The sequence below is a fragment of the Micromys minutus genome (genome assembly GCF_963924665.1).
Source record: "Micromys minutus genome assembly, chromosome: 9".
NCBI lineage: Eukaryota > Metazoa > Chordata > Mammalia > Rodentia > Muridae > Micromys > Micromys minutus.
In genome coordinates, this window is record NC_137978.1 from 18,870,895 (window position 1) to 18,895,389 (window position 24,495).

The 24,495-nt window shown below is 39.0% G+C and overlaps 1 protein-coding gene across 2 annotated transcripts in view; it reads right to left on the reverse strand.

The window, feature by feature from the left end:
• Nucleotides 1-24,495, reverse strand: part of ADAMTSL1 (ADAMTS like 1) — a gene marked incomplete at its 5' end in the record, with an annotated part of 379,578 nt that overhangs the window by 188,136 nt on the left and 166,947 nt on the right. Inside the window, 4 exons of one of the 2 annotated variants that reach the window (XM_080921554.1) lie at nt 1,350-1,554; nt 6,039-6,089; nt 17,594-17,732; nt 21,816-21,927. In XM_080921554.1, coding sequence (XP_080777680.1) covers nt 1,350-1,554; nt 6,039-6,089; nt 17,594-17,732; nt 21,816-21,927 — 507 coding nt within the window. The remainder of the gene's footprint in view (nt 1-1,349; nt 1,555-6,038; nt 6,090-17,593; nt 17,733-21,815; nt 21,928-24,495) is intronic. The other variant, XM_080921555.1, reaches the window with a different exon arrangement.

A 24,495-nucleotide genomic window follows, 5' to 3' on the forward strand; every position in this document is an offset into this window, starting at 1 on the left:
GCAATGACTCAAATATAGTACCACAAAGGAAACATAAAGCTACAGAATGCTCAAGTTCAATTACCCATACAACTTTATTCAGTTACTTTGTGCATATCTATCCAATCTATAAGAAATAATTACTCCTACAAGGATATTTACTGATGTTAATACCACCACAAGATGCTTTATAATGCAGGATTGATAATGCCACTGATTATATTGAAATGGGAAAAAGTCATAGGAACTAAGTCAATGGGCGGATGGAGAGAGCATCTTAGGGAATTCTGCCAGCCTGGGACAAGTCTGATACAGGAAATGCCAGGATTCTGAATCTGTCCTCATAGCCACAGGGCAGAGTATTTGTGGTCATGTTTGTCATTGATTCTGTGGCTAAGGAAACAGCACTTGGCTCCCACTTTTTTTTTGTTTGTTTGTTTTGTTTTCAATCCTGACAGTTAAATTTGCTTCTCTTAAGGTCCTTAATACCAAACTTATCAGCTCTCTCTGTTAAGGATTAACTTGCTAAATGTATCTCCTTTTCCATTTTTCTTTTTTGTTCTTACTATGTAAGCAGGGAACCAAGAATAGTGTGTGTGTGTGTGTGTGTGTGTGTGTGTGTGTGTGTGTGTGTGTAACAATGGGACTGGGCCTGAACCTGGGGCCTTAGACATAGCAGGCAAGCACTCTACCACTGAGTCATATTGCCATATTACTTTTTAAAAATTTGCCTTTTATTTTGAGACAAGAATTTACCTACACAGCTTAAGCAGGCCTTGAACTTATAATCCTTTTGAGTGACTGTAACCACTTACAGGGGTTACAAGGTTGCAGGCTTTAGCCACATGCCCAGGTAAGAATAATCTTTTGAGCTCAATTTCAGCAATGGTGAAGGCTAGTGTAGGTAGGAATTTTGGTTTCAGTAATTGTACTTCATATCCATTTTTAACTATTGTGCTGTTTTCCTTTAACACTTTTTCTTCTCAGTGGATGTATACATGGCTGCAGTCTTTTGTGTTTACTAGCCACACCCCTTTTACACAAGACAAAGTATAGTAAAGATGAAGTTCACTGAGCTATTTTGTAGAGGCAGATCTCACAGATGAAAAATCATCCAACATCCCTAACTCTTAGAAGGGAGTTGTTTCCCAAAAGGGAAGAAAAGAAGCCAGGCTAAAGTAACTTGAAGGAGGAACAAATATTTGGTCGGGTGGGATTGGGACCCTCCTCTTCCGGGAAGTAAGGTGACAGGTTTGGAGACAGCTCAGGTACAGAAGGCTGGTACTGCACAGGGCACTCAGTGGCTCACGAGGCCAAGAGGCAAGAGTGGACTTACTCTCCTACGGAACAAAGAAAGAGGGCACAGTTACCGGAGACCACTCCTGTGCCAGCCATTTAGGGCAGTCAAAAATGTTGCAGGGCTGCACGACTGGCATCTTTGGGGTGTACATGCATTTCCACTCTTCCACTGAAGTGACATGCCCCTGGATGTCCTCCTCCACACAGGAAACTGCCCGGCTCTGGATGCCCCCCCCACACGAGGAGGAGCACGCGGTCCACGGGGTGGCCTCCCACCTACAGAAGCAAGGGGAGTCATCAGGGCGGACATGCAAATTGCCAAACCTCCTCAGTGACCTGTCACACCAACCCCATGCCCTGGGTCGATCACTGGTTCTCCGGAGAACCAAAACTCTCTACTGGCTGAAATTTCATTAAGAGGGAAAGTTTCAACCTTGGCAAGAATGTTTCATAAACCACGAATCTCTGCATAAATATAGGGGATTACAGTCTTGGGAGCAATCCACAGGATGTCTGGACTGTCTATAACCTATCAACAGTGGAGGTTCAACTGCAGTCCTCTTTCTATGGTTTCTGTGTACATATATACTATGTATATATAACACACATACATACATATGCATGTACTTATATATGTATTAAAGTTTAATTATTTTGAACTAAATTTTGGCAAGTATTTCTGTGACGACTAAAACAGAAAATGAGGGATGAATATCATGTCTGAATTTTTTTTTTAATAGTAAAATGTCATACAGGGTCTTGCTATACAAAAGCTCTTTCTCCCTCTCTTCTGAAACTGTCAGCTCTGGGATTCCCCACACTCCACACAAGCTGGTTGCTCAGACTGTGCATCTGCAAGTTGAGGAGTAGACATGTCAACAACAGTGTTATTGTTTAGCTGGTGACAGACCCACAGATGTCCTCCAGCATTGAACTCCTTGACTTGTAAACACGCTTGGTTTCAGTTGAAAAGCTATGAAAACTGAATGGGGATGGGGATATACTGTTCCCTATCTATCAATCTATCTATCTATCTATCTATCTATCTATCTATCTATCTATCTACCTGTTATCTATATATCTATTTGTTATCTATCTATCATCTATCTGTTAACCTATGTTATCTATCTGTTATCCATTCATCTATCTATCTATCTATCTATCTATCTATCTATCTATCTATCATCTATCTATCTTTCTGTTATCTATCTGTTATCTATATATCTATTTGTTATTTATTTATCTATCATCTATATATCTATCTGTTATCCATCTATCTATCTATCTATCTATCTATCTATCTATCTATCTATCTATCTATCATCTATCTATCTATCTATCTATCATCTATCTATCATCTATCTATCTATCTATCTATCTATCTATCTATCTATCTATCTATCTATCTATCTATCTTCCTTTCTCTCTTTCAGTTTTGTAGCAATTAGGACTAGTTTTAGAATGGAGTTCCTGTTCACAGCATCATGGGGCTGGGTGAGCTATGTTTATTTCTTAAGTGTAGTGTTCTTTGATAGTTAGACTTGCCATGCCACCTTAAGAGATCTTAAAGAATCATAGAGATCTAATTTCAATGAAAGAGAACCCAAATAGCCATGAGTTGACACACTTAGCTGTATGTTACAGTATGGCACAGGCAGCAGACAGCCTGTGGAGACTGGAATTATTCTGTAAGTAAGTTTCACATGTGCTGTGGACTTCTCTTCAGAAAGAGCTAGAACAATAATGCGTGCCTCCCCTGGTAGAGGAGTTTATGCTGTTTTGCCTGCACTGTTCAGGCTTGGGCAAGTGCCTTTGTCTCCACTGCCAACAGCACGCTATGCTGCCAGATTCAGTATTTCCTCCCAGAACATACACAAAATGTTACTATGGGGAAAGATGGGGTTCTCTGACCCTTAGGAGACTGAGGAAAAGTTATTTCAAGCGAATGGTGAGCCTTTGCAGAGTTCTTGCAAAAAGAATCGGACCGCTCTGCTCTCCTTCAGGTAAATCTCTGCAGGATTTCCTGCCAGAGGAGGGGAACAGGCCTCTTTTAGACTGAAGATGGGCTGCACACATAAATATATACTCATGCTACATTTAATCTGACTGTGAAACAGCAATATTTTGATGGCTATTTAATCACCTAGATGATTGGGATTCTATAAGGGAAAACACTTTCTAATTGGCAGCCTATGACCTTGAAATTGCACCTCCCATGAAAGGGAACATGATTAATCTGTCTCAACACTTGCCTTAACCATGAAGCTTCACTAATGAGTGTGCGTTCTTTTTACTGTCATTGATCACACCAAGATACATGAGGACAACATGAGTTTGCAGATTCATAGCATGGCCTGAACTTCCAGACTCAGGTGAAACAGTATCAAACGACTTCTCATGTCATATTAGGGCCATGGGAGTTTTAAAGCACAAAATATTTAGGTATGTTAAAGTCTAGCCAAAGATGAGAGCTGGCACTCTTTTGTCAAGAGATATTAAAACAGTAGCCGAGGTGAATATTATGAATAAAGAAAGATATACCCAAGAATCTTGTCTTAAAAGACTATTGAATGAATTGGCATACCGTACATTTAAACATACTTGGATTTTAATTACCTTAAATACCCACTATCTTTAGTTTAAAAACTTTTCAAAATTAAAAAGAATGTAGAGAAAGAGATATGAGCTCATTGTCGGTCAGGATTATGTTCCCCACGGTACATTGTTACACTGAGATTTATGCTAAGTGTTAAAGGCAGAGGGCAAGCAAGAACAACCTAGAATGTATTAATTCTGTACTTTACACTTGTCTGGAATCTATTTAAATGTTTTAAACAGTGAGGCTTTCTGCCTCAGTTATCAAGGTATTGCTATTTGAGAACTATCTAAACTCTGGTTGTATTCAATGAGAATCCACTTACAGAAATGGTGGCTATTTACTAGAATTTTGTTAGTGAAGCCGACTTTGTATCTTCAGAACTACTGGCAAATGGAAGTGTTAGGGGCAATGAATGCAGCCTGTTTGCTAACTGCCTTGTCCTTTTCTGCAGAGATGCATAAACACATTCAATAAATACACAGGACGCAGTGCAAAAACCTAGCAAGTGGGACAGTGGGCATTTGAGGCAGCCCTAGATTTTAGACACTCAAGGGACGTTAGTCTAAATTACTAAGTCTGTAAGAAGTCAAGACTCTCATATGAAAGCTTTACTTGTACAAGGGAGGGGGGAAGAAAAATCATAGAAGATGACAGGAATCTAGAAGTTCCTGAGAGGAAAACATAAACTCAGTGTTGTTCACAGTAACATCAAACTTTACCATTGTTTTCAAATACATGGCTTTCCCCCATACAAACAAGGCACATACCCTAGGAACACTAATTCTACAGACAAAAGGCAGAAATCAAGGGAAATCTTGGCTCATTATATCTATCTTTTGATTTCTTTCAGTACATTATCCAGGAGAAGACTTCTGGAAAAAGGCACCCAAGGAGCATTCTGAGGTCACTGATTGTCTTTCTCGGTGCAGTTAAGGCATAGTGAGAGACAGGAACCAGTGAGGCAGCCATTTTGCAACAATGGTATCTGGTGTCAATCAATCTCCCTTTGCACATGGCTCCTAGAGCAGTGACAAGGAAGTCTCCTGTTAGACACTGGAAAGTTCTCATTAGACACTGGGATGACATTTAAATACATTTATATACATTTATATAAGCATATTTGTGTGAACATGCATGCTCACTTCTTTAGGTTGTGGGTGGAATTGCTGAGCCAGGACTAAGAGACTCAGGTCTCACTGGAGAGTTGGATTAGCATCCAATTAGATTCTAACACACTAGGAATTCAGAGACTATCAGGGAAATTTACTGAATTTTGCTGTGCAAAACACAGTTAGTTATTTTTCCACATGTTTTAGTTTAGGATTTAGCAAACTGCTGTGAATTGTTAACTGTTCCTAGTCTCACAGAAACATAGGACTCTAAGTAGCACCTGATTCCCTGGGTGCCAAATTAGTAAAGAAAACAGCAATGCCATTTAAAACGAATTCCAATTTCTGCTACCTGCAGAGCCATTTCCGACATGACAAGCAACTATTTCTTAGCTTTTCTCAGCAACTCCAGTTTTCTCCCAAATATAAAGATAGAAATGCTCTTTGGACGTACTCGAACACCCCCTTTTCTAGTCTTTAAAATTATACTTTAACAAAACAATGTAACAATTTATCTTTATGTGTTTAAAAACTTTATGAAATGTCCTGAACAATAAGGATAGGAAATATTCTTTAGATAATTATAATGCTTCCAAAATAGAGAAGGGCACATGAAGCCCCTATTAGAACAATCCCATGTCTGGAATTTCTATACTCATGGCGTTGTGATTACACTTCAGACAGGGATTGTTTAAGTTAGCAATGGCTCAGTAATGACCAGGCTTCTAAAGACGAGCCAGAGAAGGAGTTAAAAAGGGAGCAAAGGGAAGACACAGCAGAAGCAGACATACTACAGTTAATTAGAGTGGGTTATTGTGTCCACTCCAATGAAATATCATTCTATGAAAATGGCTTCTGAATGACAAGCTTACATTCTGAGCAGGCCAGGGTTATTCAAGAGGAGAGCTCAGAATGGATTTGCAAAATCTGCAGTCTTCTATTTTGTTTATAGAGAAACACAGAATCTATGACTCTACATTTTTACATATATACACTAAAGCATCAGAAGACCGATCTGCTAATTCTAACATCAGGATGATTGATTTACGTACCGAGGAAGGGGATGGTAGAGGTCATAAGGCATGATCTGCTTGTATCCGTCACTGTTAGGAACAATAATGCCAACCCTCTGAGTAGAAGGTACACACAATAAAATAAACACTAAATGATTACATCATATACATTTTTATGCAATTGCAAAACAACATACATAAATCATCTCTGGAAACAACACTGAAACAGTTTGATATTTATGCAGGCATATGCTGTAGACTGGGGAAAGATCTTTGAAAACACTATTTTCTATAATTAGTTCTCTGATCCAAGCAGGAAATACCACTAGAAAGGGAGATGGTGAGAAACTTTGGCACCTCATCATTAGCTATGCCACAATAAGCTCATAAATGTCCTTTAATCCCCCAAATTATCCATCCTATGAGGTCATTATTATCATCACCATTATTAGTGTTACTTCCAGATGCCCATGAGCAATTACAGTTACTGTCTCACTTTTGATGAAAGAGAAAGCTATGTAAGCAGGAGGTTATGGACCACAGAACTGACAAGACTGTGACATACATCAGCAAATAGGCTTCTACTTTTGGCAGATCTAAAGGTTTACTAATACCTGGAGAGTAGCCACTTGGATGTTTCATAAAGAGGAGGGAGGAACTACCAAATGTTATAAGCAATGCTTAGCAAGAAAAAAACTTCCTACCAAAATGAAATAACGAAACTTTTCACAAATATAAAAGTGCTTTTGTGTATAAAACATTATACAGCGTTAATGGCTTTATCATGGTGCTTGTTCTGTTGTGGCTGCCATTGGTCCCTTGGGGAACCTGTGAGGTTCAGAGGCAGAGTAATAGTTAAAAACCCACAAGAAAGAACATTCATTATACGCTGTGTGGCGTAAGGATGCACAAGAAAAGACACCATGGGCTGTGTTGAAGGTCTTCAGTTCTCTACTGTACTGTATTTCCAAATTTCTTGATTTCAACTAATACCTCCCATTGGTAAGACTGGGTCATTGCTGAAGACTGCCCCTCCTGGATGGTGAAAAGTCTCTTTTTACTTAGGCTGTTGAAGAAGAGGACTAGGGCAGCCAAGCCTCCATCAAGGGTGGGCTATGAAGAGTGCTCACTGTAAATGAAGAACACGGAAGGGCACAAACAAAAGATGGTTTATGTCCACACGAAAAGTGCTAGGGAGCCCCTCTCTTGAACATCAAAGAGATCTGTACATTCTGTTTGTATTTCTGGGATGTGTGTGTATATATTTACAAATCTACATAATAATGAACATCTATTCAGTATGTTTATACTTATATCTAAATAAATAGATTTTCATTTTGATCCCATCATTTGACTTGGAATAGTATTATACTTTTAGAAATAGAGCTAGCTAATCTAAGTGTTTGTTAGAAAGATTGCACTGGGCTTAGCATGAATCAGATAGCAAAAACAAAACAAAACACTGACTGCAGATCATGAAAAGGAAGAAAGAAAAAGAGGACTGACTGGAAGGCCCTAAAAGCTGAGTAAAAGAGAAGGGGATGCATAGAAGCATTTAGCCGTGTTTCAGAGAAAACAGAGACAAGGTTGTAAAGACAGATCCCATAGGATGAAGTGTTTATTCACTCAATTACTTGATGGAGAGGCATTTCTGTGTTTATTTACTTGACCTTTTGAATTCACTTTTTTTCTGATAAAATTTTCATGGTATGTAAATGAGTGAGCACATCTGTGTGCCTTTGCTTCACAATGCTCACGAGAGTGATGCTGCTGTGGGCATGCTCAGAACTGCATGGATCTTCAACACAATGAAATGGTTATATTAATCTGGCTTTGTTCTTGCTTTTGGAGTTAAATATCTCATTTTTTTTCTACCTTCTTCTGATAAAAGCTTACTCCTGATTTTTTTGTTAAAAACACTGTATCCCTTTTAAATATTCTTTTGCATCTAATAATCAAGGGAATTTTTCTTTCAAGATGCTAATATTTTAAAGAATGCCAATGTCTCAAAGTTCTTTTAAAACTTTGGACATATACTACTATTTAACAGAAGCAAATTAGGCTATAAATCAAATAGTCTGAAGACAGGTTTGTACCTAACCCTGTATCTATTCATTTCTATATCAATTTCTAAGTGCAGAAACACATACCATTGCCTTGTCCCCTGGAAGAAATTTATGGCTATAATTTGTCATCTTCAATATGAGAAAGGGCTGTTACAGGTCTCTGTCAACTGATTTATCAGCTGATGATATTTGAAATGGAGACAGTAACATTGAAGAAGACAGAGTTGAACTGAAAAGTGGGATAAATAGGGAGCGCAGAGACGCTGGGATGTTGGGCTTTATTTTGGATTGATTTAGAAGTCATATTTGTGTTTGAACAAGAAGCTTTAAACCTGGTTCCAGCAAAACTATAGGTCTGTTTGTCTTTCTGTGGCATGGGTCATGTTGAAGACTCCAAATGACTCCATGGCACCTGTGAAAACAAAACGATAGCCAAACAATGGTGCTCTGTCCAGCCTCCAAAGGCATCTTCCTGAGCCTTAGCTCTGCGCCCTCCTGGAGCTCTGGCCACAGCCCTGATTTTTGCCTGCACTGTGACGGAGGGGAAGGCAGTCTTGCCTAAGATGCTCAGCTCATTGCTTATCTTTAAGACACATCGTATCTGTTCTCAAAGTGGACATCATGAGGGATGGTGGAAAGGGAAGCTATCTTGATGAAACCCTCGCCAGGTTGGAGTCTAGATGTGAGTGTGTCTGTGTACTTGCATTTATGTATGTCCTGGAATATGTGGACAGGAAGGAAGGAAGTGGACACGATTTACAAAATTGTCATAAAGGAAAAATGGAAAAGCAAACTAATTCTCCATCGCTCTGATAACTCTGAGCACTTGAATGTTTCCACAGCAACGGTGACACTCTTCCATCTGAAACTCATGGTGAGGGATGCTCAGAGCAGAAGCGGAGGACAGGAAAGTGAGAGTCACTTCCTACCTAATCTACCCAAAGCATACAATATACTCAACTGTCTGATGCTATGGTGTTATTACATGTTTTTAAGATGAAATGTTATATAGAACATAAACATATAAAATACTCGGAGCCATTTTAATAATATAGTACAACTTTAGAATATTTATATATTCATATTTCATCTATAATATAATTTTCAGCTTGTATATATGTGTTTCCAGGTATACACATGTACACATATAAGGATTCTTGTTTCTATACATATATATGTATGTAGACTCTCACATGTATAGTAGAGAAATACCTTATAACCCTGGTTGGGTCCTGGGGGTTAGATATTTTTTTCCCCTTGCTGTAAAAAAAATATCTTCCTGTTTTGCAAGTTCTAAAATAACATATTGCCTTTCATAAGCTTAGCAATTAGAGTACTGAAATTCAGTAAAATTTAAATTAAGAAAAGTATAAGACTTTTGGAATTAACATAAATGAATTAAATGAGTTTCTCACCTCCAATTCCATATGTCACCTAAGTATCATTGAGGCTCTGTACAGGAATGATTTCAGTTGCAACTTTTGAACAAATAGCCATGACCTTAAAAAGCTAAGCCTGGATCAGGGTCACACAACACAGTGTATTTATGTATTGTGATAGGTCTCTTTTTACAAGGAAAATTCATGTATTGTAATAGGTCTCTCTTTACAAGGAAAATTTGAATGTAATTCACTCTGTGAAGACAAGCCATGAGGGCTACATCTCAGCAAATATCTCAGGAGCTCTTGCCTCTTGATTACACATCCTCTCTCTGGCTTCTGACAGCTGCATGGACCACAGGCTCTCTGAGAGCAGCAGGTCTCACACGAGCTGGCATCTTCTCTTGCGAACTGCTTCTCTTGTGACCACTGTCCTTGTTCCAGGTACTGTCATTCTCTCACCCACCCCCTTTATGGCTACCTTATAGAAAAACAGTGCTGCTTGCCTGTTTGTGTAACCTGGCATCTTTCCCTTCCCTGAGATAACTCTATGGAAGCTTCATGGAAATGTCTTTTTTTCTATTTCCTATATGTTTTAGGCATCATACTGAGGAACTCAACTCACCTTGGGCAGGTTTGGGCCCCAGCGTTTAGCTGACTTCTCTTCACCTTCCCCATGGTATCAAACATTAAGCCTCAAAGAGTAGGAAACAACAGTGTTTTGTTTTGTTATTTTTTTCCCCCAAGAATGAAGTTAGAGATGGTACAGTATCTGACTGTGAGGTTCCATCTCCTCTATATGATTTCCGGGCTGTACTAGAAATCACCTTCTTCCTAAACAACACTGTAGGGATTTAAGGAAATGTTGAACGAGGCTCAATATTTGGCTGAAGCATTCCTTGAGAGGTAGAACACAGAGGACCTGGGTCCAGTGAGGGAAGGACCACAAGCGAAGCTATGAAGTTGAATATCAGTGTTCTTCTTGCTGCGTCCTTTCTATGTATATAACCTTGAGTCCTGGACATCCGTACCTTTGCTTCCATCTTATGAAAATACAGGAGGTGGACAAGTCATGAACTTCAAAATAAAGGGAGAAAGCAAGAAACTCAGGTTTATAGTCTTAGCTTTTCTGGTCTGGTGTCTGCTGAGTCCCAAATTTGATAACCACCAAGATAGTATCAATTCTTCCTCTTCTAACAGCTGTCAAAGTTCTGAAACAATGAGTGTCCTTAACATAAAGTTAAGTTGGCTATACACTAGTCCTGATTTCTTTTAAAACTATACTAATTCCAAATTACTGTGTAATCTGTGTCAATTAATGATATCTGGGTTTCAAGGGATCCAGAATTAAGAATCCTGATTCACTGGCATAATGTGAATTTTTTTTTTCAGAAAAAAATATTTTCTATTATAAAACTAACCACTGAAGAGTTTTTAACATCTTAAATTAAATGATAGCAAATGCAATTTGTATTTCTGGCGGTTCTTTTTTGACGTTAATAAATGCCATTTCTGTATTACTTTTAAGTAAGTAGGACTATCGTTTTGTTAGGATTTATTTTCCTCTTCTGTTGTGTACTCCAGAAAATGATTTGAATGGACATCAATACATGGACAATGCTTGCTTTGCTGGGTCTCTGCTCACATTGTCAAGCATGCAAAGTTGTATTGAAAGGATCCTATTCTGCACTGGAACCTCAAGGCTGCTGAAGGCAACAGGCAGGACAGGGTTACTGGGTGAAGATGACATCAGGGCTTCGTTTTTTGTAGGGTGGGAGACACTGTGGAACTGGACGTACTTAGATCCATGCCCCAGCTTGCTTTGATAGAGCCTCACTTGAGAATGCTGCTTACCCCCTCTGGCCTGTTAACTCTGCATAGAAAATAAAACTTAACTGATGCCATGAACCATCTTAAAAACCTTGTAATGGAGTGACTTTGGGCAGGTCAATTTCACTGTCTGAATCTCCATTTACTAACAATTGCAGTGGTTTATTGAGTGCTTAGCACCTTGCTAGGAGGTTTCTACCTTTACTTCACAGAATCCTCACAGGACCTGGCAGAGATCTTACATTTTTGCAGATGGGAGACTAAAGATCATAAGTAATAAAATGCTTGCACAGTGGTAGGTTGAAGTTAAAAGTGAGGATGGTGGGAGTACCTTTCTTAGTAACTCATGAGGTGATCATAATTGATTGTATGGTTTAAAATCTTTGAAGGCAATGCATGCAGTGAGCTCACTGTTAGTATGAACTGGCTTGGCAGCAGAAATGAATAGCTCATGAATGGAGTTACAGGTAAGTCATTTATTTCACTGTCAGATAGTGGGCGCTGTGTCTGCCGGGTTGGCTCTATAATTTTCGGGATGCTCGCACATTCTGAAATGAAGAGCAACTCTACTCCTTTATGATCCACAAAAGCAGAAGTGAGATGTTATTATTTTCTATCACTTACTTAAATGATGTTGGTCGGATAGAGGCGCTACCTTTCTGAATCATTCATTTGTTGAGATAAAAATGATGTACTTTAAAATGTACGTGATTTAGGACACTTGGACTTTCTTTGGTTTGTTCAATAACTCAGCCATTTTCTAGTACTTAAATCAAACATTTTTTTAAATTTTGAAACATGAGCAGCACAGCCTCTTACTGTTGAATGGCAGTGACTCACAGCTGGTTAGGGGAGGACTGTCCTTCATATTTGTGAACTGAAATGTCAGGAGTTAGTCTACACAGCATAATCTCTATCTTAAAAACCCAATAAATGTGATTTAGCTCCAAGGTGATGCTCTTCTAGGAGTTGTCTCCTAGACAATCCAGAACAACCCACAGAAAACGATGTTTTGGACTCGGAGAATTTTAGAATCCCATCTTTCTTTTGCATAGATAAAAATGCAACTGGAGAGCATTTGCTCTAGGCAACAGCAATACTCTCAGTACAGTCTTGGTCTCATTCATAGCTAATGTTTGTCCAGTGCTTCGTGTATATGAGACCCTCCACTAATCAATTTAAATGTATAACAGCATTTATCCCTCATAACAACATTAATGATGCAAGGACTGGAATTATTATGGTCACTTCACAGGATGAAAATCTGAGGCTTTGCGAGAATACATAATTTGCCAATGACTGTTCAACTTGTAGGTGGCAGCTCTGTAGCTTTCAGCCAAGCTATACCACTCCAACGTTCTCATTTTTCCACCTGGCTCTGCTGTTGGGTACCTAGTAAGCAGGAGAATTCAGTTTTTTATATGCCTCCCACACACACTGTCTTCCCAGACATTTCTTAATAGTTACATTAATAGTATTTCTTAATAGTTACATTAGGATTCAAGTCTGAGACCTGTTTTGGAAAATTTGCTTTTTAGCCAGTGTTAGTTTATATGATTTAAATTTAGATGATTTATAATATATATGTCAAACTAATATAAACTAACCAAAAACTACAAACCAAATAACCAACCCCAATGCATGCTTTATATCTCAAGCTGCCCTTAGAAGAACAGTGCTCACAAGATGAGTAAATGATTCCCTTTTACTTGTTTTTTTTTTTTTTTTTTTTTTTTTTTTTTTTTTTTTTTTTTTTTTTTTTTTTTTTTTTTTAACCACAAGCAAAGTCTTTGCGGTTTTCTGGCCACACAAAAACATGTGGCCTTCCCTTCCACCCAAGTGACAAAGGTGGCATGAACTGTTATACAAATTTCAACAAAGCTTCCCCCGGTGTAAGGGAGAAGTGACAATTATGGCAAGGAAGACACATGACAGGTTTGACATGTGAACAGATCCTGGATGTCTGTTACATAGGAGAAGGCTCATAACTAATAGAAACGTGAAGTAGAGAGCTAAGCATGTAGTAGATCCCGGGTAGGCAGGAGTGGAGTATCTTTGGACTTAGGAATGCCCAAGCTGGACTATTATGGTACCTGTAGAGCAGAATCTATAAGATCATACGACCAACATGTGACATCATAGCTCTCCATTGCTTATGGAAAAAAATAGTACTAATTTTAGCAAAGAGTCATTAACTCTTTAGACCCCTCTTTCCTTTTAGTCTTAAGTGTTGGCTCCCCTTTGGTGGGGGTTACTTCTTGCTAGGAAACTAAATATTTTGTCACTTCATAAAAATGACTGCCTAAGTGACATGCACAGTAATCAATAATGCTCTGGTGAGAGGAACTGCTGGGAAGCCGGCTAAGCTCTTCCACTGGGCAGACAGAGCAGTCAGACTCTGCCTCTGCAGCACATCGATGCTACCTGATGTGGGTGCTGAAGCTTGCCCTTGGAAGAGGAAACAAAGGATGAGGGGTCAGTGACTTCCAGGTGTCGGCTCTGTGACGTGGAATCCCATCTGTGCTACATACAATTGACAACACCAAGAAGAAACGGCAAATGCAGTAACTGCTTCTCTTGGGCACTGGGGAACATGGCGTTACTATTTTCATGACAGCCTTTTAACCTGTCAACGTTTAAAAAATTGTCATCTAGAAGCAGAGAGAGTGGTAAACACATAGAAATCCTTTGAAGAGAATAGGCCAGATGTTCACTTCTGTTCAGCATCATCTGTAGCCATGGCAGCTGGCTGATGGGATGTGATGAAGAGTATAAGAACAGGAAACAAGCGAAGAGGTGGGGGTAAGCCAAAAAAGATGAGAAGGCAGACAGGAAAAGAAGAGAGAACTCCTGAGACTGAACAAGCAGTAAGGAGCGGGGCATTTGTGAGAGGCTTGGCAGTTTGTCCACTTAAAGTTGAACGATTACATAGTGAAATCACTCAATGTGTGTCCAGTTGCTATTATAGAAGGGAAGGTCATAGGATCACTCTCTACCTTAGTCCTTTAAGGCAGAGTCTCTCTCTCAGTGAATTTGGAGCTGGGTTGGAGGTCACCAAGCTTCAGGAATCCTATTGTTTCTTCCTTGCTAGTCTGAGTTACAGGCACATGCTAGCTTGAGGTCACAGGCACATGCTAGTCTGGGTTATAGGCACATGCTAGCTCTGGGTTACAGGCACATGCTAGCTCTAGGTCACAAGCACATGCTAGCTTTGGGTAACAGGCACATGCTATCTCTGGGTCACAGGCACATGCTGGCTCTGGGTTACAGGCACATGCTAGCTGTAGGTCATAGGCACATGCTAACTCTGGGGTACAGGCAAATGTGGCCATGCTCAGCTTTGCATTTGGATGCCAGGAATTCATGCTCATGCAACAAGCTGTTACCTACTCCAATCACCTCTCCAGCCCCCATGTAGTGTCGAGTTTGGTGTTCATAGGTTATCTCTATCTTGAAAGGGACCAAGACTCAAACTCATTATCTGAATGTGATTTTGCTTCTACTTAGTATAATAATCTCCAGATCCCAGGACTCACAGGAAAAATAGATTTCAGTAACTATATGTAACAATATTTTATGTAACAACATAGGAGTTAAAAATGTGTGATTTTAAAACAATTGCATTTGCTTACAGACATAATAAAGTCTATTCAAAATGTGAAAAAAAGGTGTGTGATTTTGTACTAAGAATGCCCTTGTTTTCCTTTTGAGGATTTCTAATTTGGACAGACAGTTATTGTTTTAATGTCATTGTACCCCTTTCGACTTAATATGGCATCATTAAATCTGTAGTAGTTAGAAAGCAGCTGCTCAGAGGGTTGATTCCATTGTCCAATGAGAGAGAGCCATCTAGAAAGTCTCTCCTGTCTGCTTTGAGCCCCCCTTCTTATTTTTTCTTGGAATTCAGAACTGCATACAAATTAGCTCCCCGAGCTCTACAGGATTCCTGGAGCCTTAAGATGAGCCATACACTCACACCTCCTAAGCTGCTTTGCTCAAGCATCTCCTACTGCTAGGTCTTAAGTTTTACAGCTTTCTCTAGTTCTATCTTCAATAAAAGTAGCTTCTGACTTAGTGCCCAACTTGTTTTTCTTTTCTTTCTTTCTTCTTTTTAATATCCAGCTGTCCCAACATGTATGCCTGTGCTAAATGCTAAATTAGATATTTTTAAATGACACAGAATATAGACAGAATGGGCAGCCTTTCAATGCAGCTTTCTTTTGTCCTTCCTTCCTTTTTCTTTCTTTCTTTCTTTCTTTCTTTCTTTCTTTCTTTCTTTCTTTCTTTCTTTCCTTTCTTTCTTTCTTTCTTTCTTTCTTTCTCTTCCTTCCTTCCTTTCTTTCTTTTTCTTTTTTTTTCTTTTGTTTTTGTATAATAAGAAATGGGCCAAAAATGTTACTCCCACAGAGAAGAGTGGGTAAAAATCAGAGACTAGAAACAAAGGATACATTTTTCTCATTACAAACATTTTCTTGAAATTTTTAACAACAGTGTTTTCCTTTCAAACCCTTTTCCATGGTCACTTGTTCACTGAAGGCATGTTTTCCCAAGTGAGAAAAAGCTTAATGCAACTGTGGGGAAATGAATCCATCTCTCCTAGAAATGCACATATAAAATTCCATGTGTCTATGTAAGACTTTCAGTCTCTCTGTGACTGAGCCGAGAATAATGAATGCCCATCTGAATTGGGATAAATATGCTTTTTCCTATAATAGGGATAGATGAAATTGTATAAATAGAATCATTTTAAAATAAGGTTCAATTATAGTGAAAATATTTCAACTGCTTAATATTTCTAAAGCAAAGCCAACCAAAAATTTAACACCTTATTTACTTTTGTATCACACCTGACATTTGATATGCAATATTCTGATATAAACACAAAGCTAAATTAGACTAGAATGTTAAGTTATAAAGTACCTATTCTCTTTTTAAAAAGATTTATTTATTTGTTTTATGTAAGTACACTCTAAACTGTCTTCAGACACACCAGAAGAGGGTATAGAATCCTGTTACAGTTGGTTGTGGCTGCTGGGTATTGAACTCAGGACCTTTGGAAGGGCAGTCAGTGCTCTTACTGCTGAGCCATCTCTCCAGCCCCTAAAGTCTCTATTCTTTTTGTTCCTGAAATGAGTTCACTTTTATAAGGTATGTCTACGGTTTCTAAGCATTAATTATTAATGGTAAGTTCAAATCACATATCTCATTTAGAATTCATAACTTAAGGTAGAAAGAGCATAAGTATACATACTTGAAAAAGTCAGAAATCCAATGCAAAAGTTGTATCTCTCACAATGTACACTAGAATGCCCTCTACCTATTTACCCATGTGACAGCCTTCATGTTACACGTTACACCATATGACAGTTCTTCAGAACTTTTCTTTCATGTACATACAATTAGCAAGCTCTGATTTTAAATATGACATAGAATCATTGATGAGAAAGGATTCTTTGGCCATTGGTGTTTGTGACCGGTGATCGCTTTTGTGGAGAATGGTTTTCCTAGATACTTTCTAGGAGATTGTAGATGTGTAAACTACAGCTGCCAAGAATAACTCGCCAGTATCTGAAGCCCTAAGCAAAGGCGCCACCCTCTACAAGCAGATTCTCCACCTGCACATCAACAGTTACTCACCATCTAGGCACTTCATTAGTCTGTCTCATTCCTGATCCTGCAAATAACTGGGGCCCAATTACAGCTTCTCTAAAACAAACACTAGTGTGTGAAGGTGTTAAAGGTTTAAATCTTTAGAGCTTCTAATTACAAAGATCCTCAAGGAAATTTGACTTGGAAATAAGCCCTAGCTCCTATGGAGCAAAGGCTAAGTTTTCTTTTCAACAGTGGTAGCAAAAACTGTTCTGAGGCTGGCTCTGACCTTAATTAATTGTGTGAATTGATTATGCTAGAATGGATTGTTTATGGTCCTGGCATGCAGGCTTCTGTGATTGCATCCCTGATCTGACAGAGGCAGGGAAAAGAATGGGAAGCATTGTGAGACAGCAAGCCATCACACTCGCTAAAACACCAAGATGTTCACTGGACTTTGTCAAGGGAAAAAACAAGATGTCAGGATGTGAAAACAATCTAAGGAGAAAGAGAGGACTTCACTTTGAAGAACACTTACAGAAATAAAATCCACAGACCCTGAGGTCCCATCACACGACAGCAGAAGCCAGAAGTAGGCGTGCCACTAATGGTGAGGACGCTGGGCAGGAGGACCTCATCCTTTATTTTTAAGTTAAACATCCACTTTCATCTAAGAAGCTAACTGGAAGCTTTATGATTTATGATAAACAAACAGGTAAACTGGACTGACCTGGCTGGACAAGGATCCAAGTTGCACTCCTGAAGCTTGGGTTTGGGCTTGACATTCTCGGGGTAGTAGTGACAGTACTGATCGACCACCACACGGTTGCTGCGGAGATCATAGCACTCAGCAGATGTTAGCTGGTAACCTGTAAATATCAACACAACCAGGCTGCTTAAAGCATATGTCAGCACAATGGACTTCTGTATGATTTGGGGCTATCTCCTGTTAAGGAAATTATGCCCAATTTCCAAGGAAAAACAAATATGTAATTGAAAATGTCATTAATGTTGTAGGACTCAAATTCTACATTTTTCCTCAAGTAATCTGCTCATTTTAATTATTCAATTATATTACAGTGCTTGAGTTATACAAGAACATAGTCAGATTTTAAAGCTCTGTGGCAAGAAATATTGCTTATTGATTTAATATAATACAAAAACATAATAGAAAAAAACACTATTAGTATTATTTTAACCAAGCCGGGTATAAAAGGATGCTAAATTGCCTCTATCTCTGGGGCCACCAGGAAGAATCAACTCACAAGTCAGTGATAAAGTAAGCAATAAATGAATAAATAAAATAAAAATAAATCCCAATGTCCCCTCTTTGAACAATGAACCCAACCTGAGTCAGGTTCTACCAGGCTGCTTAAATTCAACCTGAACGAGTTGAGCTGAGTAAATGTATAGGTAAAGTCTCCGTAACAGCTACCCTGAATCTGAATTCCTTACACAATTAAAACAATGAAATCAAACATACCAAAAAAAAAAAAGTCCTCCCAAACCCTCCTTCCTAGTATTTAACTTTTACTTTTTCCAAAATACTTAGTCATTCCTCCCCAGATTAAATATCTGGCTCAGACTTTGTAGGCTTTCTCTTCCACTGTTTTGATAAATCTCTTCCCAAAAAGTTGCCGAGTGATATTTAATGTTGTTCATAAATAAATCTTTGCTCTTTCTCACCTGTTTTGTGATTTTATAGAATGTAGTGATGAAGACTTAGACTCTTGAAGTGAAAATATATATCAAGTTAAAGGCCTGTATCCTTCTATTCCAGACTCTCCCCAACCCCCCAAATTCTTCCTGGCAGGTAGATGAGTTATTACTAAATATGTATTCGGAAATAAGATTGAAGTCATTGGGAGACTTGCAGAGGTTTTAGGAAGTCTGAAGGAGGCTTTTGAAGCCAGATTTCCTGGCTTGAGGCTATGTTCTCAGACCACCCACAAAAAGTTAATTGTTCATTAAAGGCCTAAAAAAAGACCTTTAAAAATTCTACTGGGAAGATGAAAGCTCAGAGAGAAGCAAAAGCAGGGGCAGGAACACACATCCAGCTGACGTCTGGCTTTACAGAAAAGCTAAGTAGCAAAATGACATTTCAGGGAAGTCAACACCCTTTTACTTTTTGCCTCTACCTACCTCCAGAGCAGCTAATTTTATCAGACAAACACTTCTGCAAGGACAGAATTTATCCGGTAGTAAACCGGGGGAAGAAATAATAAATTCTCAGGCTGAGGGTTTGAAAATCATCATTTCCCAACCCAAACCCTTTGCTTTAAACTTCTCACACACTATGAAGTAAAGTCGTGGAGGGAAAGCAAAGGGCCAGTGTGGTCAGATGACAGTGTCTGTCCTCTGAGGCTTGCAAAGCTGTTCCTGTGGAACATTCTGTACATGTGGCCAAGTGGCCAGCCACTTGAATCTGACAGCAGGAGCACACATCGGAGCCACAGTTTACTTCTCAGAGATTGTAAGAGTGGCCATGAAGGTAAAGGAAGACTCTCCACCCCTCACACATCACAAGGGAAACTTTGCTTCTACTCAGGCTTCCTGAGAAGCTTGCCTAGGAACAGAGGCTTGGCACTGGAAAACTATGGAGAGCACAACTCTTCCATGTGAGTCAAATGAGACCCCGTGGTTGGAAACAGATGGATGTAACACTAATTGCTTTATTTAGTAGTAAGTCATTGTCAAGGTTACTGAAATTATACTGTCACAGCAATTCTGTGTGAAAATGATAATAAGGTGCATGCAATCGAATTGCTGTTTTATGAAAGGTATGGTTTACATTTAAAAAGAAAAAAATACTACATTAGATGACCTGTCATTGAAGTTTGCTTTGTTTTCTGTATGACTCATTCATGAATGTATAGAAATTTATTCTCATAAAACAACCTCATAATTGGGAGGTTTCTTTCCCTTTTTCTTCAGCTCTCTCTCTCTTTCCCTCTCCCTCTCCTTCCCCCTCCCTCTTCCTTTCTTCCTCCCTAACCTTCCTCTTTCCCTTTCATGTGTGTGTGTGTGTGTGTGTGTGTGTGTGCATGTGGATGCCTCATATTTATACCTAGAACCATCCTCAACTGCTCCTCTATCATATCCTTCACGAGATTTCAATCAAACCCAGAGCTTGGTGATATGTCACTCTAGATAGCCACTTTATGCTGGGATGACCCTGACTCTACCATATCTACCACAGTATTTAGATAGATCCTGGGCATCTGAACTCTGGTTTTCTTGCTTTTATAACCACCTCTTGATTGCTGAGCCATCTTTTCAGCCTGGCAGTTTTTTTTTTTTTTTTTTTTTAAGGCAATTGTATTCAAGGTCAGCTAGATCCACTATAGAAATACTATTGTATTGAAATGCAAACATACTTGATGACATTTGACTCATTATTTGAAAACATCTGTGTTGATTATGTATTTTGTCAAGTTGGAAGAAGTTAGAGTTAATTAAGAGGAAAGAACCTCAACTGAGAAAAATAGCCATCCGATTTGCCTGTAGGTGATTTTTGTGGTACACCCTCTTGATTAATGATGAATATGAGAGGGACCAGTGCACTGTGGGTAGTACCACCCTGGACAAGCTGTCCTGGATGGTATAAAGAAAGGAAGCTAAACAATTCATGGGGCATAAGCCAGTAAGCAACATTTCTACATAATCTTTGTTTCCGTTTCTACCTTCTGGTTCCTGCCTTGAGTTCCTGCCCTGACTTCCCTTCGTGATGCAGTGTAATCAGAATGTATAAACCAAATAATTTCTTTCCCCTCAAGTTGCTTTTAGACATGATGTTTTATCCCAGCAATAGAAATCCTAATCCTTTTAGAAGCACAATTAGTGTTTTGTTCAAATTATGTAGCTAGAGATAACATAGCTATTGGTGAATTATGTCATATATTCTTATATTTAAAAAAATTGATGGGCAATCATTTGCTCCAATTTTAGGTACTATGACTTTAACTATTATAAATAATACCAATGTGGGTGAACTATTTAAAGTTAACCAATCAACCAGCTTCCACAAAACTAGAGAAAGAATTAGTCAGATAAGCCAATTTTCAAAGACATATGTGTGTGTGTGTGTGTGTGTGTGTGTGTGTGTTTTACACCTATTAAAATGGAAAGCAAAAGATAACCCACAAATGTTGACAATCTATAATATTCACAAATTTTCTGGAAAGATTTTGGTAATACATGCACCCACAAAAATTCTCAAACTCCTTTATCTAGTAACCATACTGCTGAGTTTTTGTGAACAGGGGGACTTATGAACAGATAAAATTATTTAGGAATTACATTATATATTATATTATAATGGCATAACATTTAAGAGAACCAAGTGATATCCTACAAGGAAATGACTAAAAAGATCAACGAAATATGACATATTCAATATAATTATAAGAAAACAGAAAATAGGAAGAAATCTTTTCTAGTAACACAGGATGCTCTGTGTGACATGTCTGTGACAGTGTTGGGACAGGAATTTGCTTTGTGACTTTTCAGAAGAGACACACAACAAAGAATATATGGACTGAATGAATGTCTTTCAGTGCCTGGTGATGGCATAAGCAAAAGGAAACCTAGGTTAAGTTAACAATGAAGTGATTGTTTTTCCTGTTAATAAAACTTTCTCTAATGGAGTGAGCCTTACAAATATCTTCACGTGATTCTTGAAGAAGTGACATCACTTCTGCCAGACAAGTATAGACTGATATGAAAGCACGAGAAAGCTGCTGTTGGATAGGATACTACTACCCCAAGCTTTCTATGATGCCATGCTAGGAGCACCCACAAAGCTTTCCAGGGTGGGCACCTCCTAGATGGCTTCAGGAATTAGCTTCATTCCTAAGAAGGGATTCTTCCATGCTGAAGTTAGTCCACTCTTATAATATCCAGCTTTCTCCTCACAGAGACCTAGGCTAGCTAGGAAAAGTGAACAATGTTACCTCCACCACAGGTTGCTGAGCAAGGGAAGAAGTCTGTTTCCCTCCATCGGTGGATGATAGGCTGGTAAAAGATGAACTGGACCGTGCTGTCTGCAGGTCCTGAGTCATGGATCTGCAGGGGAAAAGAAAAGGAAAGTTGGGGGGGGGGGTATAAGAAGAGGGATGGCTACTATCTCTGGAAACCTTGGCTGAGAATACATGGTGTGTGGTGGTTTTGAATATGTAGGGCCCATAAGGTCATCAAATAGGAAGGCATGATCATTCACCCTATCTCGTCCCAGAGAATGGTTCTCACAGTACTTTTATGATCCTTACCTCCACAGAGCTGATGGCTTAGAGCATGGTGAGATCTCCATTTGTGACTTGGCAACAGTTCTCTTCCCACCCTTATTTCTACAGAATTGTGTAGCTTTTGAAATGTGTATTCAGAAATAGGCAGTATAGTAAGTCATGGTAGTGTATACTTTCAATCACAATGCTCTAAAGGCAGAGACAAGAGAATTTCTGTGAGTTCAAGGCCAATCTGGTCTATATATTGAGTTCTTGGATAGGGCTATGTGGACAGACCCAGTCTTAAAAATAAAAAAGACAATTTATTTTAAGAAAATCATAAATTACATTCAATGCAGAAAATAAAAGATACAATTTGTAGTCGAGAAAGAAAAGCATATCAAGAATTAAGACGCTTTTCCCATTTAGGGAAATCCATGGGTCTTCTGTCAGTGTAGTGATTCATGTATCTGGATGTGCTAAGTCACCAGTTGGAAGCTACAAATTCTTGGGCCCAAGCCCAGAGATCTAAGCAATTCTAATGTAGATATTCCAGAATACCAAATGTCAAGATACCAAGTAATAAAAGTAACTACTTTCAAATAAAACTGGAGCTTATGGAAATTAAAACTTGTTTTCAAAAGAGAAAATATGAGAGTAAAATTTTAATGGTTCCTAAAATTACAAGGTTGAGCAAACATACTTAAACTACAAGGGAAGAAAAAGTGCCTAACACAAACAGAACAATGAACTTCAGGAGGACCAAATGGTGTGACAATTAATGCTGGGCCAGGCTTGGGCTGCTTATTATATTAAGAGAGGTTCTTGGGATAATGACAAAATTACTTCTTACTCCAGTGTGACTTGTAATAATTAGAAAAGTATCAGGGTCCAGTTGAAGAGCATGGCCTAAGTTTTGTCAAATGGTCTTAAGTCTCCATAATATCCCAACTGCTGTCCTTTATTTGGGTTACAATGTTGGAGATGAGATTATTTTAAACATAGCCTCATTTCTCTGCTGCTTATATTATTAAGGACCCTCAACACCTAGGACACGGGAGAAATAGGAATGGTGAAAATAGTGAATAAGAAGGTGTTAGAAAACCTCCAAGTGCCAAGCTCTAGTCTAACTTTAGAGTTTATATGAGTAGATGGAAATGCTTCTCCAGAAAGTCTGGGAGAGCCAGAGAGTAAGAAGAGAGAAAGATCAGGAACCTCTAGATGGTCTCATTTCACACCAGGACTCTGATTCATAGACCTTTAGGGGCTTTTCTGATTGAAGGAAATGGTGATAAACTCATCTTTCAAAACAAAACCAGCTGATGTGGTCATGTCTCTACCAGAGGGATGCACAGCCCTCCACAGTCCCATATATCAGACACATGGTACCTAACTGCTGGTTAGGGATCCAGCACTTATTCCATCATTTGGTAATTTTTTGTCCGATTGCTTAAAGTCTAGCATCCCTTCACTTCCTTCGGAGATGTGGTTATTACGCAGGAAAGCCATTAAGGACTCTTGCTTGAACACAATACCCTTGAAAAAATGGGAAGAAATAAAATTGAGGCCTGTTTTGTAATTTTCTCTCCCCGTCTGTGATATAGAAGGTATATGATGTATTTCTTCGAGGGCCTTTGCAACTCTGAAAGCATTTGCACCAAGATGGGTGACACTGTGGGAACAGCTCAAAGATGCACAGCAACAACTCCCCCAGGGCTCCTCTTCACTCTTCTGCCCTTAGTAGAGCTCCAGTTGCGGCAGGTAAGGCAGCAAAATAACTTATTTTGCTGAAGACCCGGGACCACAATGGGGATGGGGTCATAACTAGCGATGGTTAAAGAGGAAGCCTTGCTCTGAATATATACATGGTGTCCACTTGCCTTCAGATCTAACAGAGCAAAGCCATTTGTCAGACATCACGGTGAAGGAAGGAGAAGAGGCAGCTACAGCAGATTGTTGTCCTGTCTGACTCCCATGGAGACTCTAAAGAGTGCTCATAGGTTCTGAGGCTGAGAACTTCCATTTGGAGAGATCCCAAATGAAAGCGGGCCTTTTTAAATGCACTAAATGGATTGCAAGCATGAGAACCTCTTGCTTCCTAACCTTGCTTGGTTTTGTGCACATGCATAACATTTTCTTTCCCCACAATCACATTCTCCATTTAACAACGACAGTGACGTTCAGCACAAACCACATTCCTACCAAGGCTGAAGTATGCTTTATTTATATTAAATTTCATCTTGAGACAGTGTGGGTTTGCCACATTTAAATCACAAGGAGAGGTTCGGTGATTTGTTCAAGCTGTCTAGGTAAGAAAGAGGAGCGCAGAATTTGAGTTCGGGTCTGTGTGTTTCTAAAGCTGCTATTCTTCTCATGGCACCATCCAAATGCACAGTGGTGCCACAATCAA